At 41.3% G+C, this 17,684-nt stretch overlaps 1 protein-coding gene across 1 annotated transcript; it reads right to left on the bottom strand.

The window, feature by feature from the left end:
* Positions 1-1,629: 1,629 nt before the first annotated feature.
* On the bottom strand, positions 1,630-15,598 carry LOC117435019 (protein FosB-like). Its single transcript, XM_034057863.3, has 5 exons — positions 15,381-15,598; positions 14,621-14,775; positions 11,291-11,575; positions 9,873-9,980; positions 1,630-8,537 (listed from the first exon to the last, which is right to left on the bottom strand). The coding sequence occupies exons 2-5, from the start codon at positions 14,744-14,746 to the stop codon at positions 8,043-8,045; spliced, it is 1,014 nt and encodes a 337-aa protein (XP_033913754.3). The 5' UTR covers positions 14,747-14,775; positions 15,381-15,598; the 3' UTR covers positions 1,630-8,042.
* Positions 15,599-17,684: the final 2,086 nt, after the last annotated feature.

Raw genomic sequence — 17,684 nt, 5'->3', positions numbered from 1 at the left:
GAGACACACACACACACACTCTGAGACACACACACACACACACACACTCTGAGACACACACTCACACACACACACTCTGAGACACACACACACACACACACTCTGAGACACACACACACTCTGAGACACACACACACACACTCTGAGACACACACACACACACACACTCTGAGACACACACACACTCTGAGACACACACACACACACACACTCTGAGACACACACACACACACACACACTCTGAGACACTCACACACACACACACTCTGAGACACACACACACACTCTGAGACACACACACACACACACTCTGAGACACACACACACACACACACTCTGAGGCACACACACACTCTGAGACACACACACACACACACACACTCTGAGACACACACACACACACACACACACATACACTCTGAGACACACACACACACACACACTCTGAGACACACACACACTCTGAGACACACACACACACACACACACACTCACACTCTGAGACACACACACAAACACACACATACACTCTGAGACACACACACACACACACACATACACTCTGAGACACACACACACACACACACACTCTGAGACACACACACACACACACACACACACACACACACACACGTCTACATATTACAGAGAACCAATTTTATTTATTTATATGGCGCCTAAGATCCAATTTCTTTGAGTTACCTGTAGGCCTCCACCAGTCTAGGGGGAAACGTGGGACATCCATTATTATTATTATTATTATTATTATTATTATTATTATTACTTTGTATTTCTTAGCAGACATCCATACATGAAATAAGTTATACTTTGTGTGTGTGTGTGTTTATATATATATATAGATGAAAAATTGTGTAGCATCGCCCTCGTGTGGCCAAAGCATGAAACAGGCGCTAACTTGGCACACAAGAGGATGCGGTTTTATGACTCACCTATCTTTGAAGGAACGATTTCCAAGGCATGGAATTTCATTTGCCACCACACACCAGAAACACGGGCACTGGTTTCTTTTTAAATTTTATTTCTGTTGCTTAAGATGTTTGCGTGCTTATTTCACACTGATATCCTGTGCAAATATCAGTGTAAAATAAACACGAAATCATATACAGCTTCCACAGGGGTTACAGTTTTGTTCAATGGCTTTCAGCACCACCGGCTGAGAACAGCGTTATATCTTCTGATATAGATTATATTTTAATTACATTCTGACTGAACCCCTAGTACTGGGAACACACTGTAACTGCTGTTTAAGATCACAATAATTTAAGGGTCCTTTAAATTTAGGATCACAAGAATGAACTGCAATTTCTAATCACTAAAACATCACATATATTGCAACTAAAATGTAAGACTGCTATAGCTACATTATGAACCCCTGCAGTGCTTACAGACACATTACTGTGCCTGTGCTGTGATACAGATTTTGAGACTAATCATAAAAAGGCCAGGGAAAAGTGAAAAAAAGAATGACATTGAATCTAATTGTTTTTTAAAATCCTAGAATTGAATTATTATTATTATTATTATTATTATTATTATTATTATTATTATTATTATTATTATTATTATTATTATTATTTACAAACCACAGAAAAACACAAGCCTGTGGCAACAAGGAACATCTTTATTAAATTCATAGTGCATATTTCTTTATTGAATTCATAGTTCATATTTTATTATTTCACCATTCATTTTAAATAACCCCCCAGAGGCCAGGCCTGGCTTCTCAATGGTTTCACAGTATATCACAAAGCGAGAGACACACACTCTGGGGCACAGTAGATGCTCCAACATAAAAACATTTTAGATCTATAGCTGTAGTTGGTTTGTGATGTTTGGTTCTAGAATCTCTGCTCCAGTTGGTTTGTGATGTTTGGTTCTAGAATCTCTGCTCCAGTTGGTTTGTGATGTTTGGTTCTAGAATCTCTGCTCCAGTTGGTTTGTGATGTTTGGTTCTAGAATCTCTGCTCCAGTTGGTTTGTGATGTTTGGTTCTAGAATCTCTGCTCCAGTTGGTTTGTGATGTTTGGTTCTAGAATCTCTGCTCTAGTTGGTTTGTGATGTTTGGTTCTAGAATCTCTGCTCTACTTGGTTTGTGACTAAATATTGGAGCAACAGAACCCAGAACCACTCAGAATGAAAAAGTACTGCAAACCAAATCTATTGAAATGGCATTTGATTTGATTTTCTCTTCAGTAAATAAGACTTTACCATACCCTTTCTCTACCTCTTCTCAATCTTTGCCACTTTGGGAAGTGAAATAAAACTGTGAGCATAAAATGTAAGGATCAGGTAATTTATGGAAATATATGTTGAAGTATTGGTTATACATTTACAATATGCTAAGTCATAATACATCAAAAATAAAGGTATATCATTTTTTATATATAATTCATGTCACATTATCCATATCTTATATGAATCATTTATTTATTATAATGTATGACTTATCCTATACAGTGCCTCCTATTTCACTATGAGCTTAAAATACTGAAAACTGTTTTTTAGTGACCAGTAAAGTTTAGAAAATGTACAGTTTGCTGTCAAAATGGCCTCACCAAGAATGAATGAAATTTGCAAAAACTGCTGCAATCTAACTAAGTCCTGTTCATTTTACAAAACTAGAACCAAACAACGAAATCATATAATCCAAGCTCTCTTGAGCACAGGATTTTTTTCTCCTTTTCATAAACAGGAGTTAATTAAAGAATGGAGGAAATGCATTGAAAATATGGCCTGGTGAGTTGAAAGGTATTTACAGGATTGTATAAGTTACAAACACAGATGGCATCTATAATCACTACATAACTCAATACAAACAGCAATCATTGGAACAGAGTGACGTTATTAACTGTAGTCCATGAAATAAAAAAATACAACTCTTTATGTAAAAGACGAGAGACAAACCCAAGCGCTGCATTGATTCTACGTCCGTTCTATCTGTAACATTACAATCCATATGAAAAATAAACTCAAGCACGCCGCCAGTGTATACTACACTGGAATGGGTTACAATGGCCATGCCCTATATGCATGATATATTATTTACACATACTGTATATTTTGAGCATATATGCTTGTCTCAAAGTATAAACCTTGTTTATATACAGGCTGGTGGTAAGGATGGGGTCAGACAGTTGCAACTTCCACTGTGGCCCATAGAGGGGGCTGTGCATCATTACAGTTACCCAGCACCTGTAGAAGAGATAGCTCTTGGCGCACAAACAGGTGAGTCACACAGAATATGCCTTTAATAAGCAACAAGGGCCAGGCAGCTGCCGCGGGGGCAAGAATCCCAGAAGACCCCTGCAACGAGGAGCCTCCCATCAGCTGTTTACAACATCCTGCCCAGAAATGCGTCATTGAAACAAACGCTGAACAGCACTGCGATAGAAACAGCTACAGTAGAAACTGACCATGCTCAGAACACCACCAGGCCTGATGTATTAAATAAAATACACATGCAAAAGCTATTCAACTCACTGTTTAAAACATTTTACAGTCATTTTAGATATTTAACACAGGCTTCTATGCCCAACATTTCATCGAGAAGTCTTTTTCAAGGTCATCTAATTCCATGACAAACAGAAAGAGCATAAGAAAATGTACGAACGAGATTCGGCCCATCAGCGCTCTCCTGGTTCCTAGCAGCTGATGGATCTCAGAACTTTGTCATGCTGGGTCTCAAAGGATCCCAGTGATTGTACCTCAGCTACATGACTGGATAGCCCCTTCCATCCCCTCACCACTACCCACTGTCCTTAATCTTCATTTCCTATTGTGTCCTTTGGTCCTGGTTTCTGGACATTGAAAAAGACTTTTAGCCAAAATGTTTGCCATAGTTGTTTGTCCACACTGTGGACCCCAGGGAGATCTACATATATTTTTTTCACATGGATTGATTTCCAAAATCTATTTTCCAAGCACTATGTAACATTCATCAATTCACAATCCCAGTTAAAACACCGAAACTCACTGGAATTAAAAACACCTTCCTTCACAAAGTCCTCATTGTTCGCAGTCAAAGTAACTAATGCTTACGGCAAATAAATATATACACACATTTTATAATATATATCATGTATACCATAGTGGCAAAAGGCAGTGAAAGGCTGTTTTTATTGTATTTTTATTTTTTTCGCTTTAACTAAAACAAGGAAATTGCTAACCTAAAAATACAAACAAAAAACATTTAGAACAAAAAACACAATATAAGTTACTATATTCTAAAATTTATACTTGACCTACATATTTATTTGATATAAAAAAAGTTTATAGTGCAAGATTTTCCCCAATATGCGCAATAATAATAATAATAATAATAATAATAATAATAATAATAATAATAATAATAATAATAATAATAGCATTTTATTTCTTAGGGGTTATTTCAGTTATCTGAACAGTAGCCGATCTTAATTCTGCAATTGAACATTATCTGAACTGGATTCAATCAAAGTGACTTGTCCATTGTAAAGCTCTGGTTGAACTTTCATTCAATTAAGGCCTCTGCATTAATCTAACAGGTGCTGTTCCCTTATTAACATCACTGAATACAATCTGAAGAGGTCAGCAACAGAGCAGCCCCTTTCAATAAGTGCTAGCCAAGATTTAAAATCCATTCCTGTTTTTGGCAGGTAAATGCTTATTTTTGGTGTTGCTTCCTGGGCTGTAGGTCAGGTTCACTCCAATGACAGGACATTAGACCATGAGACCCACAGTACAGGGAGGGACACTGTATCTGAAAAAAATCTACAAAAAGTCCAGCAGTGGCTACTTGTGTGATGTATAACAAGACCAAACTTAATGATGGACGATTTTGTTGAAAGACAACAATTAAACGAGATCAGGAGAGTGTTCATACAAACTATAAAACACTCTGATCCTTCATTCAAGGACCATTTAGTGACCTCCAATGAGCTGGTGTGTATCGCGATTCAACTGATACAGCCCACTATCACGATATATCATGTAAAGAGGGTATCATGAGTCATTGACACACAATGATCATTCCACCCTTACTTCGAATGGCAGTGATAAGGTTACCAATGCTAATAAAAATAGATTTCACAGTCCTTTTAGGATGGCAGTAATACGACTGAGATAATAAAAATAGACCCCCTCCCTGTCTCAAATCGTCCTCGTGTAAAAATGTCAGTTTAGGATAAAGAGAGGGAGAGAGGGAGAGAGAGAGAGAGAGAGAGAGAGAGAGAGAGAGAGAGAGAGAGAGAGAGAGAGAGAGGGGGCTATCTTTTGAATTCATAGAAAACATTTTCTTACATTCTGTACAATAAAGATCCCCTTAACAATCTCCAAAATATAAACAGTGCCCAAGCTGCAAAGACTGCACATCACCCTCACCCCCAGGACACAGTGCCCAAGCTGCAGAGACTCTGCACATCACCCTCACCCCCAGGGCACAGTGCCCAAGCTGCAGAGACTCTGCACATCACCCTCACCCCCAGGGCACAGTGCCCAAGCTGCAGAGACTCTGCACATCACCCTCACCCCCAGGGCACAGTGCCCAAGCTGCAGAGACTCTGCACATCACCCTCACCCCCAGGACACAGTGCCCAAGCTGCAGAGACTCTGCACATCACCCTCACCCCCAGGACACAGTGCCCAAGCTGCAGAGACTCTGCACATCAACCTCACCCCCAGGACACAGTGCCCAAGCTGTAGAGACTCTGCACATCACCCTCACCCCCAGGACACAGTGCCCAAGCTGCAGAGACTCTGCACATCACCCTCACCCCCAGGGCACAGTGCCCAAGCTGCAGAGACTCTGCACATCACCCTCAGAGGGGGCAGGTACAATGGTCAAGCTCAAAGCTGATAATCAATGTTCTCACATTGCAATTATCTGGATGCCAAATTAAGTGATACTGAACCCAGTTGGATTTGTTTAAATGAGACAAGAGCAATGTTACAAAAAGAGAAACAAACAAAGTGGGTGCTGTAAAGAGATCTGGCAGTGGGTCTAATGACCTCAATCCTCATTTAGAACTAGGAGCAATCATGCCAAGGCAAAAATACAGACTGATTCATAATTCACGCACTGTTGTTTTTCATTCTAAATGTTGACAACCCTTTGGTGGCCAAACGGTGCGTCACATTGTCTCTGTCACAGTGTCTCTGTCAAAGTGTGTCTCTGTCACAGCGTCTCTGTCACAATGTCTCTGTGACAGTGTCTCTGTCACAGTGTCTCTGTCACAGTGTGTCTCTGTCACAGTGTCTCTGTCACAATGTGTCTCTGTCACAGTGTCTCTGTCACAATGTGTCTCTGTCACAGTGTGTCTCTGTCACAGTGTCTCTGTCACAATGTGTCTCTGTCACAATGTGTCTCTGTCACAGACACAGTTTGACGTGACAATGTTGCCTGAATTATGAATCACCCTATATATAAATTAGACACACTGATGGAGATTTTCCAATGTTTTAAATGAAGATACTATTTAGATCCACAGCAGTATAAAGCAATGGTATTGACCCCTTGAATTTTGTTTGGTCCTAGTTTTGTGTTATTAGCAGGTGTGTTTCTCCTTCAATACAAGTAAAATAAATTCTGGAGCTTGAGCCATGGTATAGTGTTAGAACAAAAACACAATCAGCACAAATACCCTATTCAACACAATCACCATTATTATTATTATTATTATTATTATTATTATTATTATTATTATTATTATTATTATTATCATTATCATTAGTATTCACAAACTTGGTGTTAGAAAGTCATACAGAAATGTGTGTATTAGGTGGTAGTCACTCGCTTGAAAAAGTTTGGATTGCATTACTTACTAAACCATTAAAAATAGCAAGCTGAAATGTTGTTTGAATGCAGTGTGTTTGATTGGGAAAACAGTGAATCTGTTGTGTGGAGGAAGGATAAGTATATAGAGGCTATTGGGTACGAGAGTTATCTAATAAGTGACTGCATAAATACTCAACATGCAAGCACAGAATAGGGGTGTGCTCCTATGGTCAAGTATGTTATAGGAGTCAATCAATTGAATTTGTAGAAAGCTGTTTATGATTAGGTGTAACCTAGCAACCGCCTAGGATCCTCCATGATGGGCGGCAGTTAGCTGGGGAGAAAGTTTCAGTGAAGGAGCCTCAATGGAGGAAGTTCTCCACCTCCCAATCATACACATCAGCACTGCTTTTCATTTTAAACAAATAACGAGAAAGAGTTCTCCTGCTGAGCTCGGCAGTGTTGCATAACTGTGATTATGGTTATGAGATGTTTAGCTTGTAAGCTATCAAGTTATCAAGTCCAAGAGAAAAGAATGTAAAAAGACGAGCATGTTGCTGTACAGGTCGAGCGGCAAGACGCTTTATTTAAAAGACTCAGCGCATACAAGCCATGGTGAATACTGCTGATGGGCATTGCACACAGTAACTGTGCATTTGTTCCAAACAAATACATTTATATTTCAACACACAACATTGCTCTTATCTGTAAATAATACAAATCCTATTTAAAGGCTGCAGGATGCACGCTCACTCCTTGACACACCCACTTTGAAAACGACTAACAGCAGTAGCCGTGCGTGGGCTTGCTGTGCCTAGCCATATAATACAATGCCATACCATCATCTCCAGCCCCTCCTTTTCACAGCTCTTCCCCTGGGCTTTCTAAGTGGCTTTCCCCCCAGATTGCTAAGACAGGAGCTGGAAGGTTGAGAAAGAAGAAGGCAGGGAGGGAGGGGGAGGCGGTTATACTCAAATCCAATCAGTCAAAAAACCAGGAGGCAGTGGTGGTGGGGGTAGTTTGGGCTGACTCCTCTTCTTCCTCTTCTGAAGATCCAACTGCCGGAGTCATTGAGGATGTCCCGGGAGTTTGCTTTAAACGATAAAGAGAAAAGACGGCAAAGCCACACCATTGAAGAGAATTCAGTAGCAGGCGTGAAATCTGTGTATGCTGTCTAGTTTGTCTGCGGTACAAAGGGAGCAGGGTTAACTCTACGGTGCTGTGAAGATGGGGTGTGTGAGCGTGTGCGTGTGGTTCGCTGGGCAGCTCGCTCACAGGGCCAGCAGGGAAGGGGAGCTCAGGGAGTCTGAGGACTGCTCGCTGCTGCTGGTCCGCTGGTTAACGCTCGCCCCACAAGTGCCCCCCCCCTCAGGGTAGCTGAACACAAAGGAAGACGTGTAACAGGGGTTGGGCCCGGGCTCGCTGTGCGCATAGAAAGAACTAGAAAACGCTACCTCCGCTGATATCAGCCCCTGCTGGGAGGGGTGGTGGAGCTGCTCGTGGGGGGGAGGCAGGTAGGCGGGGGGCAGGTAGAAGGGGTCTTCTTTGACGGACAGCCCCAGGATGGACACGGAAGGCCCAGCCAACTGGTGCTGCTCAGGACCCTGCTGCTGCTGCTGCTGCTGCTGCTGCTGCTGCTCTTCAAAAGGGATTTTGCAGGTAGGCTGGTGAGCCACCAGCATGAACTCCAGTCGTTCCTTCTCTTTGTGCAGCTCCGAGATCTCAGCCTCCAGCTCCGCCTTCTCCTCCTCCAGCTGGTCTGTCTCCTGCGAGTCAGCCAGGGAGCCACAAGTTAATACAGAGCTCAGAAACACCAACAATGCTAACAGAAAACTGCAATTCAACGACACACGTTTCCACTAGAATCCTTTTTCAACATTGCAAAAGTCTCCCAGTGGAAACGTTTCTCATACCTTTTTTTTGTTCTTTTAGTATTTCATTCCCTTCTAATCACGTGACAGCGCGATCTTTCAACTCCACCCCACCCTCACTTCTATAGACTCACTTTGGACCTTCAGTCCTGTCCACTGTACAATGAAGGGACTCACTGATTGGACCTTCAGTCCTGTCCACTGTACAATGAAGGGACTCACTGATTGGACCTTCAGTCTTGTCCACTGTACAATGAAGGGACTCACCGATTGGACCTTCAGTCCTGTCCACTGTACAATGAAGGGACTCACCGATTGGACCTTCAGTCCTGTCCACTGTACAATGAAGGGACTCACCGATTGGACCTTCAGTCCTGTCCACTGTACAATGAAGGGACTCACCGATTGGACCTTCAGTCCTGTCCACTTTACAATGAAGGGACTCACCGATTGGACCTTCAGTCCTGTCCACTGTACAATGAAGGGACTCACCGGTTGGACCTTCAGTCCTGTCCACTGTACAATGAAGGGACTCACCGGTTGGACCTTCAGTCTTGTCCACTGTACAATGAAGGGACTCACCGGTTGGACCTTCAGTCCTGTCCACTGTACAATGAAGGGACTCACCGGTTGGACCTTCAGTCCTGTCCACTGTACAATGAAGGGACTCACCGATTGGACCTTCAGTCCTGTCCACTGTACAATGAAGGGACTCACCGGTTGGACCTTCAGTCCTGTCCACTGTACAATGAAGGGACTCACCGATTGGACCTTCAGTCCTGTCCACTGTACAATGAAGGGACTCACCGGTTGGACCTTCAGTCCTGTCCACTGTACAATGAAGGGACTCACCGGTTGGACCTTCAGTCCTGTCCACTGTACAATGAAGGGACTCACCGATTGGACCTTCAGTCCTGTCCACTGTACAATGAAGGGACTCACCGGTTGGACCTTCAGTCCTGTCCACTGTACAATGAAGGGACTCACCGATTGGACCTTCAGTCCTGTCCACTGTACAATGAAGGGACTCACCGATTGGACCTTCAGTCCTGTCCACTGTACAATGAAGGGACTCACCGACAGGTTTGTCCCCTTGACTTAGATCCCTAAGAATCTGAATTGATCGTTTTGGAGTTGATACATTCTGCACAGGCAACCCGATCTGAGCACTCTTGTCATGGGACGGGGCTTTGTCACTTGGAAGTCTCATTTGGGCCAATCAGCACTCACCGATTGCAGGCGGTCAGTGAGGTCACGCCGGCGGTTGCGGCACTTGGCCGCAGCGAGTTTGTTCCGTTCTCTGCGGACACGTCGCTTCTCCTCCTCTTCTGGGGTGAGCTGAGAGAGAGACAGAGATTGAATTAGCGTCAGGAAAACACTTTCTATTACAAAACACCGAACCTTATTTAACATATAAAATAGGAAAACAGCTGATACTGTCCTATAATATACTATAGTATGTGTTATTAAATCCCTAGATTGAAGCCTGCAACACTATTGACAATACAGGGTCGCCAGAAATAGTTTGTGTTATTGCCCATAGCCAACAGTCAAGAAATATAGTCCTTTGTCGACACCTAACACTGATCCCTTATCCCTAGTGTCCTATCACTGCCTATGCACTCCAGTGGTCTCGCTGAAATCCAGCTGTGTGCCCTACAGCACAGGAAGTGAAAAGATACCAGCAAGGAACAGCTTGGTTCTTCAAACCTGCATTCACTTAATAAAATAAGGGACCAGCGATGATGTTGCTGATGGTAATGGGGGGAAAATAGAGTTCTAACCATGTTTTATTAACTAAATCTGTTGTTTCGTATATTTATAACTGACCTGGGTTATTTATTCATTTATTTTCATTTTCTTAATTAACTTTATTTGAGCATGTAATTAACAATCGAAACTATTTATGTATTTATATTAATAAAAAATGTAAGTATAAAAATATTCTCAGCCCTCTTTTTGTTGAGTTTCTTTGCTTGTATTTTACACTTCAGTTTGAAGTATGCAGACAGCCCACACTATCGATGACAAGATGCTATTCCTGTAGTTTATGTAGTTACCATGGTTTTTTAATGTGCTTTACCACACCTATCTGTGCTTTACAATGCTTCCCTATGCTTTACCAGACCTCTCTGTGCTTTACAATGCTTCCCTATGCTTTACCAGACCTCTCTGTGCTTTACAATGCTTCCCTATGCTTTACCAGACCTCTCTGTGCTTTACAATGCTTCCCTATGCTTTACCAGACCTCTCTGTGCTTTACAATGCTTCCCTATGCTTTACCAGACCTCTCTGTGCTTTACAATGCTTCCCTATGCTTTACCAGACCTCTCTGTGCTTTACAATGCTTCCCTATGCTTTACCAGACCTCTCTGCTTTACAATGCTTGCCTATGCTTTACCAGACCTCTCTGTGCTTTACAATTCTTGCCTATGCTTTACCAGACCTCTCTGTGCTTTACAATTCTTACCTATGCTTTACCATGCTTTCGCTGTGCTTTATTACACTTTGCTGTGCTTCCACTATGTGAAACTTTTCTAAGGGCTGATTAAGCATTTGGAAGTTAGAAGCTCCAGAACACACACACCAAGAGAGACAGACACAGGCTGGCAGGTAGGGTTCGAGTTGAGGGGGGGGTGTTGACTCACAGTTTCTTCGCGGGGCCGTCGTGTGCGCGCTCGTGTGGGCCTGCTAGGCCCTGGAGCCTCGGCACTGGGTGGAGTGTAACCCGCACTGTAGCTGGTGCTGGGCTGATCATACGGATCCACAAGGGGGCCCTGGTGAGACACGGCCACGGGGGCCTGGGGCTGGTGCGGGGCCACAGAGGAGATGAGTGTGGGCTGGACCATCCACTGAAGGTCCTGGCTGGTGGTAATGGCCGTCACGGTGGGTAAAAATGAGCCAGGCATCTCCGACACTGCTCCAGTGCACTCCTGGGGACAGACACAGGGGGGCGCCAGACACACACGTTATTACCAGAGCCAGACTGAGCCATGCTTTAGAAAAAGCACCCTTATAAAAGTTAACACAGTAAATTTGCAGTGTAATTTTACAGTTCATACTGTTACATGACTATAGGTTTGCCATGTATTTTTAATATCCTTTACCATGCTCACCTATGCTTTACCAGGCTTTTACTAAGCTTTATCACACTTTACTGTGCTTTTACTGTAGGAAGGTTGTATTAGGGTAAGTCTAACATCCTATTTTACTGCATTTAATCCTGTACTTCAGAATACTGTAATCTGCCAAGTGTTTAACCTGTAGTACTTTGTACTTAATCATATCCTGATGTAACTATCACTATTTAATCATATCCTGATGTAACTATCACTATTACCTGCTGTATTATTGAATTGTGGTTTGTCACACTTGAACAAAAGTTATTGTATTTCTTGCTCTTATTGTATTACTTGTATTGTAACACTTGAATGTATTTGTATTTGCTTGCGATTGTAAGTCGCCCTGGATAAGGGCGTCTGCTAAGAAATAAATAATAATAATAATAATAATAATAATAATAATAATAATAATAATAATAATAATAATAAATAACATTATACAGACTGAATTTAAAGACAAGGGAGGCGTTTATACAGCAGACCAACAGAATGTTTATTATCACAATGATAAACAATTGTCCACATTTTTCCCGGCTATGATTGGCTACATAAAAAAATGTATTACATGTGTTGGTTAAATGACAATATTATATTTAAACAAAAACGAGGAATTTTCAATGTTTTTTTTTAATATGTTTTTATATGGAATATATGTTGAATGAATTATTCATAATACACACATAGACACATACATATGCATACTATATAGACATGCCTATATATATTATATATACACACACACACACACACACACACACACACACACACACACACACACTCACACGCAATTTTTATACACAAGTATTATAAATTACAATATAGAAAATGGTTTTCTACCTCATTACAATTTATAATACTTGTGTATTATAAATGGTAATGTTTGTTTCCTTGCATTAGAATTGCATTGATTCAAAATGGGTTATTTTCTGTTAAAGTTCTGATGTCACCTTTGAATATAAACTTCAATCTCTCTTCCCTACTTTCACCTGAAGAAGAGACCTTTGAGGTCTTGAAAGCTTGTGATGAATTCTTGTTTAGTGTGCAATAAAAGGGATCGCATCTCCTTCTCTGTCTAGCATCTCTACGACCGCCATTTCATCGATCAATGAAAATATCTGAACTCAACAAATGTCATCATTTAAAATCACACGGAGGAGATACACTGTGGCAGATTATTAAAACGACTGCGTTTTCTGCCCTTTTCTCTCAATGACTCGGACCCCTGACTTTAAGTCGTCTTATCACAACGCAGTAGCGCCCTCTACCGTGAAACGACAGCATGTACTGCAAAGATACTCTCGGGAAGAGCAACCACAAATAAATGTCGGGAAAGATCACATGGCATCCACTAGGGGCGCCGTATATTTACTGTTGTTCGGTTTCAGGCATTCCACGTTTTGAAGATTAACGTTGATCGAATATATTAGGCATATTCATACATACACAGTAGTGGTTCTTCCAAAAACTATGTGTAACAACTCTTAGTGTAACAAGATAATAATAATAATAATAATAATAATAATAATAATAATACCTAGTAAGACGCATTTACATGGTATAACAGTAAAATGGTATAACGTAAATCTGTCCAATTACATATGGTCAGTAGGTCTTGTAAAATGGATTCAGTGTATTTCTGTAAGCAGCTCTAATTGTATTATGCATTTATTGTATAGCATGTATTCTGCATTTCTCTGTATTTAAAGTATTATGGATTTTCTTGTTGTTACTGAAAAGACGCTATATAAAATAGATTGATTGATTGATCACACGTTTGGGATCTGCTGCTTTAGACCTGTTTATATGTAAAGCACAAACACCTACCCTTTCTCTAAATAGCTCATATAACAAAAATAACTGAAGAAACAAAAATAGACTGTTGAAAATATATCCGAATCCTCCTTATTATATAACAGCGCCGTCTCGTTTCAATGGCATTAATATTCACCGGGGCCCTGCTAGTGCTGTCAGAAGCCCACGTGGGGAGGGGGAGGCACGGCTTTGAAGTCAGATTCGGCCAATCAGCACTCGCTTTCCGCCTTGTCTCCTAGGTTCCCCCTAGCAACCGACGTAACATTCCAAAATAGAACGCGTCGACGTCACGGCGCGGAGCGGAGAGATGCAAAAGAGAGAGGGGGCGGGTCTTTGCGTGTGCGTCCCAAACGTCAGACGGAGAGTTCCAACTGCTGTTCTCTGTTACGTAGCCCGTACGAGACGGAGAGAGGAAAGCTGTGCGGCTAACCAGATTAAAAGACTTTAGTTAGCGACACAGGAGAGATCTGTTACATTTTATATCTTCGAAATCCCCCTTGCACAAATACTGTCCCCGGAAAGGATGCCTGTTCCGCTATGAATGTTGTCGATAAGATCTGAGCATACATTCCAGCACATTCAGATAATAATACGCTGCGTTGCAGTCGAATAACGAACACAACGGCATATTTGGAGACTTGTTTTAAATGATGTTCACAGACAGTACACTAAAATCACAATTTTAGCAGCAGCCCAGCAGTCCAGTCAGTTGTCGAAATGTGCTGACGGTCGCATTGTAAACTCATCTCAAAAACGTACAACTGTACTACAAAATACAAATTCAGTTTCATGATGCATTTATAGATACTGTGTTTTGAATTCAAAACGTGTTGCTCCCATTAAAAAGTATTCTCTTTTGCCGGACAAAAATGTTGTCTCATAGGTAGAAACTACAGACAGTGTGTGAGATCAGATCAAGTTATTGGTAGGGTTAAATAAAAACACAGACACAAATACACATCTACAAAAACAGTGTATAGCCATACATTTCAAATCTGCATGGTCTCTGTGTTGCGCTGTACACGAGGGGTGAAGTGTACTTACTTGCGAAGCAGTGGTGGTCGGAGGGCTTGCGAATGAATCCACGGATGATAGGTACTGGGACTCAGCGGAGGGGGAAGAGCTGTCACGGGAGCCGGAGTCAAAGCCACCGGGGAATCCCTGGTACATGTCCCTGTCTACCTCAGAGTCCTGGGATGCTGAAGGCAAGGCGATACAGTGAGGGAGAGATCAGAGAATAGACAGTTAGTACACAGTACATGCCGATCTCATGGATGTTGGATGTATAGGTGCACTGTGTAGATATCTGTGTAGATACAGAATTCATGTAATATCCTTAGCATTATTAATACGACATTACATCGTTTGCAAAAATAGTGTTGGAGGAAAACACACAGGTGCATTGAGAACACAAATGTGTTTTTTTATTTTATTTTATTTTATTTTACTATATACTTCTCACAAAAGAATCCTATGCATGAAAGATGCATATAGCCTTGTGCACGTCCCTATACAAACCCTATGGTGTGCAAGCTGCAGCATTTAAGTTAAGCGTTAACTGTCAGTGTCATGCATTCAAAATGCAGTGGAAATACAGATGGCATATTACTCTGTATACGCTACAGGCATCTTCAATGTTGCTATCCTGTGTATTTAATCAATCTAGCGCCTTTCCTGATAAATCGCTTTACAGATACAAACACCAATCGCATCTATTCACGCCTTTTCTATGCAATAACATACTAAGCTCCAGGAATTCAAACAAGTACACAGAGTTTAATAAGTGAAAAAATACAAAAAGTACCTTTTGTGCTGGTTTCTTGAGTAATTCCTTTTAAAAGTGCAATTTCCCATACAGAAACATTTGAAATCCGGTGGTGTTTTTCTTCTTCCTTTATCAATATCTTGCTGTTGAACCCTCCTTCTTGTGTTAAAATAAGATCCGAGAGTTTTTTTCGGTGAAACTGATCAATCCGGTGTGCGCGCGGGGCTGTAGTAAGATCCTCACGGCAACCCGGCTTCTCGTCTTTATGAATGAATCGAACTGCAGTCGAGTATAATACGGGATTCCTCGCCCCGCCCGTTCCGATGACGTACGTGCCCATATATGGATTTGTCTTGTCTGTGTTTTGTTTGGTAACCTAGCAATGACGTTGAGGGAATCCCTCTCCCACATACCACAGCGCTTTCAAGCTCGGCTGTTATTAATAGAAACTTTTACTAGAGCGCCTATTCAGAGACAGTGTGGAGAAAACTCGCACGGCTTCTTATAAACGAAATTGTTATTTATCACAGACCAGGACGGAAAAAAAGATTTTGTTTGTTTTGTTTTGAAGAAAAAGTGCATTTATTTCTTAAAAAACGTGTCGTTTCTCAGAACACAATATAAACAACAGTCGTTTTTGTTTTTTTGGTTTTTTTTTTTCAGGTAATTTTAGGTGCTCCTCGGTTTATTGTCAGTGTTAAGTATTCCATATTCAATTCTGTTTTAACGAGAAGTGACGTTAAAAAAAAAAAAACAGTAAACACAGTTTCAGAGCCGATATGAATCCCCACAAATGGCTTTCAGTAACACAGTTTAACGAGAAATGTGAATACAAAGTCATTTTATTGGACATTAGGAATTAATACCGGCACAAAATTATAAGTAACTCACTAACGGTATGTGTTCTCTCGCGCCACGGGGTGGGGGTTGTTGTTATGGGGGGCCACATAATTTGTTATGGGGGGGGGGGGGGGGGGGGGGTCCATACATTGATATTAGGTTCAAATATGGTTGCATTTTATCATTTCTGTGGCCAGTCCCTATTGATATCTATGCCTCCAACTGTTAGATTAGCGGTGTGCTATAAACATCTTGTTAGTATCATTAATAATCGTCGTAGTTGAGGTAGAATCGGTGTTATTATAATGAATAATAAAATACGGTTCAGTTATTTACCTGCTATTAGCGGTGTCCGCTGTGTTTTCTGTTTTTTTTTTTTTTTTTTTGCTGGGCCCCGTGCAAGAATGTGAAACCGTTTTCATGTCATCGTTACGCAACGGGGTAATCTGAGACAGGGCCTCGGGCAAAAGTTCTTCTGGGACGCCTCTGTGAAGACTAGGCGGGGCGGGTGAACACGGGCGCTACCCTGCTACTTGATTGGGCTTCTCCAAACAAGTGACAGCGTGTTAAACAGCCAACATAGAAACTGTTTGAAACTACTGTATAAAGAAACATTAACTAAAAACTCAACAGAAACATTTAGAAATACTAGAAGAAACTTCAGTGACATCCAAACATTTCGACGAGAAGTCTTTCTCAATGTCTTCGAAACGTTTAGCATCCTTTGAGTGTTTCTCTATATATAAACGTTGCATTAATCATATTAAAACTCTTTTTTTTTTAATGGTATGTTTATCTCAATTCTTATTAAATAAATACAATTGCATTATAAACAAAAAAATGAAAAGGGCATTTTAAAAACGACTTTAATTTACTCATGGTCAGTGTATTATTATAATAATTATTATACATGTTGTTTGAAGTTCGTGGCGGATAAACGTTACCAGGGAACGTGTTTTCAAGTCTGTTATCTGTATTATTATAATAATTATTATACATGTTGTTTGAAGTTCGTGGCGGATAAACGTTACCAGGGAACGTGTTTTCAAGTCTGTTATCTCAATCGCTCTAGGCTTGTCTTGGAACCACACAACCGTGGGAATTCCGTCCCGTTCACCTGGCAGGAGGAGGTGACGTCACGGGAGGGTCTCTGTTTACATTCCTCGGGGGTGTGGCGCACTCACGCGGCGCGAGCCGGCCGGGGGAATCCTGCATGGATTTGAAAAGAAAGGAGGAAGCCGGCCGCTGAAAAGGAAACTGAGCCGTGCACGCGCTCTTTTTTTCATTCGTTCTTTTCGTTTTGTTTTAAGGACCAAGAGCACTCTTTAAAAGGGCGTTCACTCTTTCAGCGTGACGTAAATCCAGCAATAGGTACGCTGTTATTAATAGGCCAACACAGTTCCCCAGTGCTGAGTTAACACTACACTATAGCTGTATTGAATTTGCTCTCAGATCCGCAATGCTATCATCTTTCAATACTAATTCTCAATAGTTAAGTGCTGG

Source organism: Acipenser ruthenus, chromosome 30 (assembly GCF_902713425.1).
Source record: "Acipenser ruthenus chromosome 30, fAciRut3.2 maternal haplotype, whole genome shotgun sequence".
Classification (NCBI taxonomy): Eukaryota; Metazoa; Chordata; class Actinopteri; order Acipenseriformes; family Acipenseridae; genus Acipenser; species Acipenser ruthenus.
This window is presented reverse-complemented; position numbering and strand designations above follow the sequence as displayed.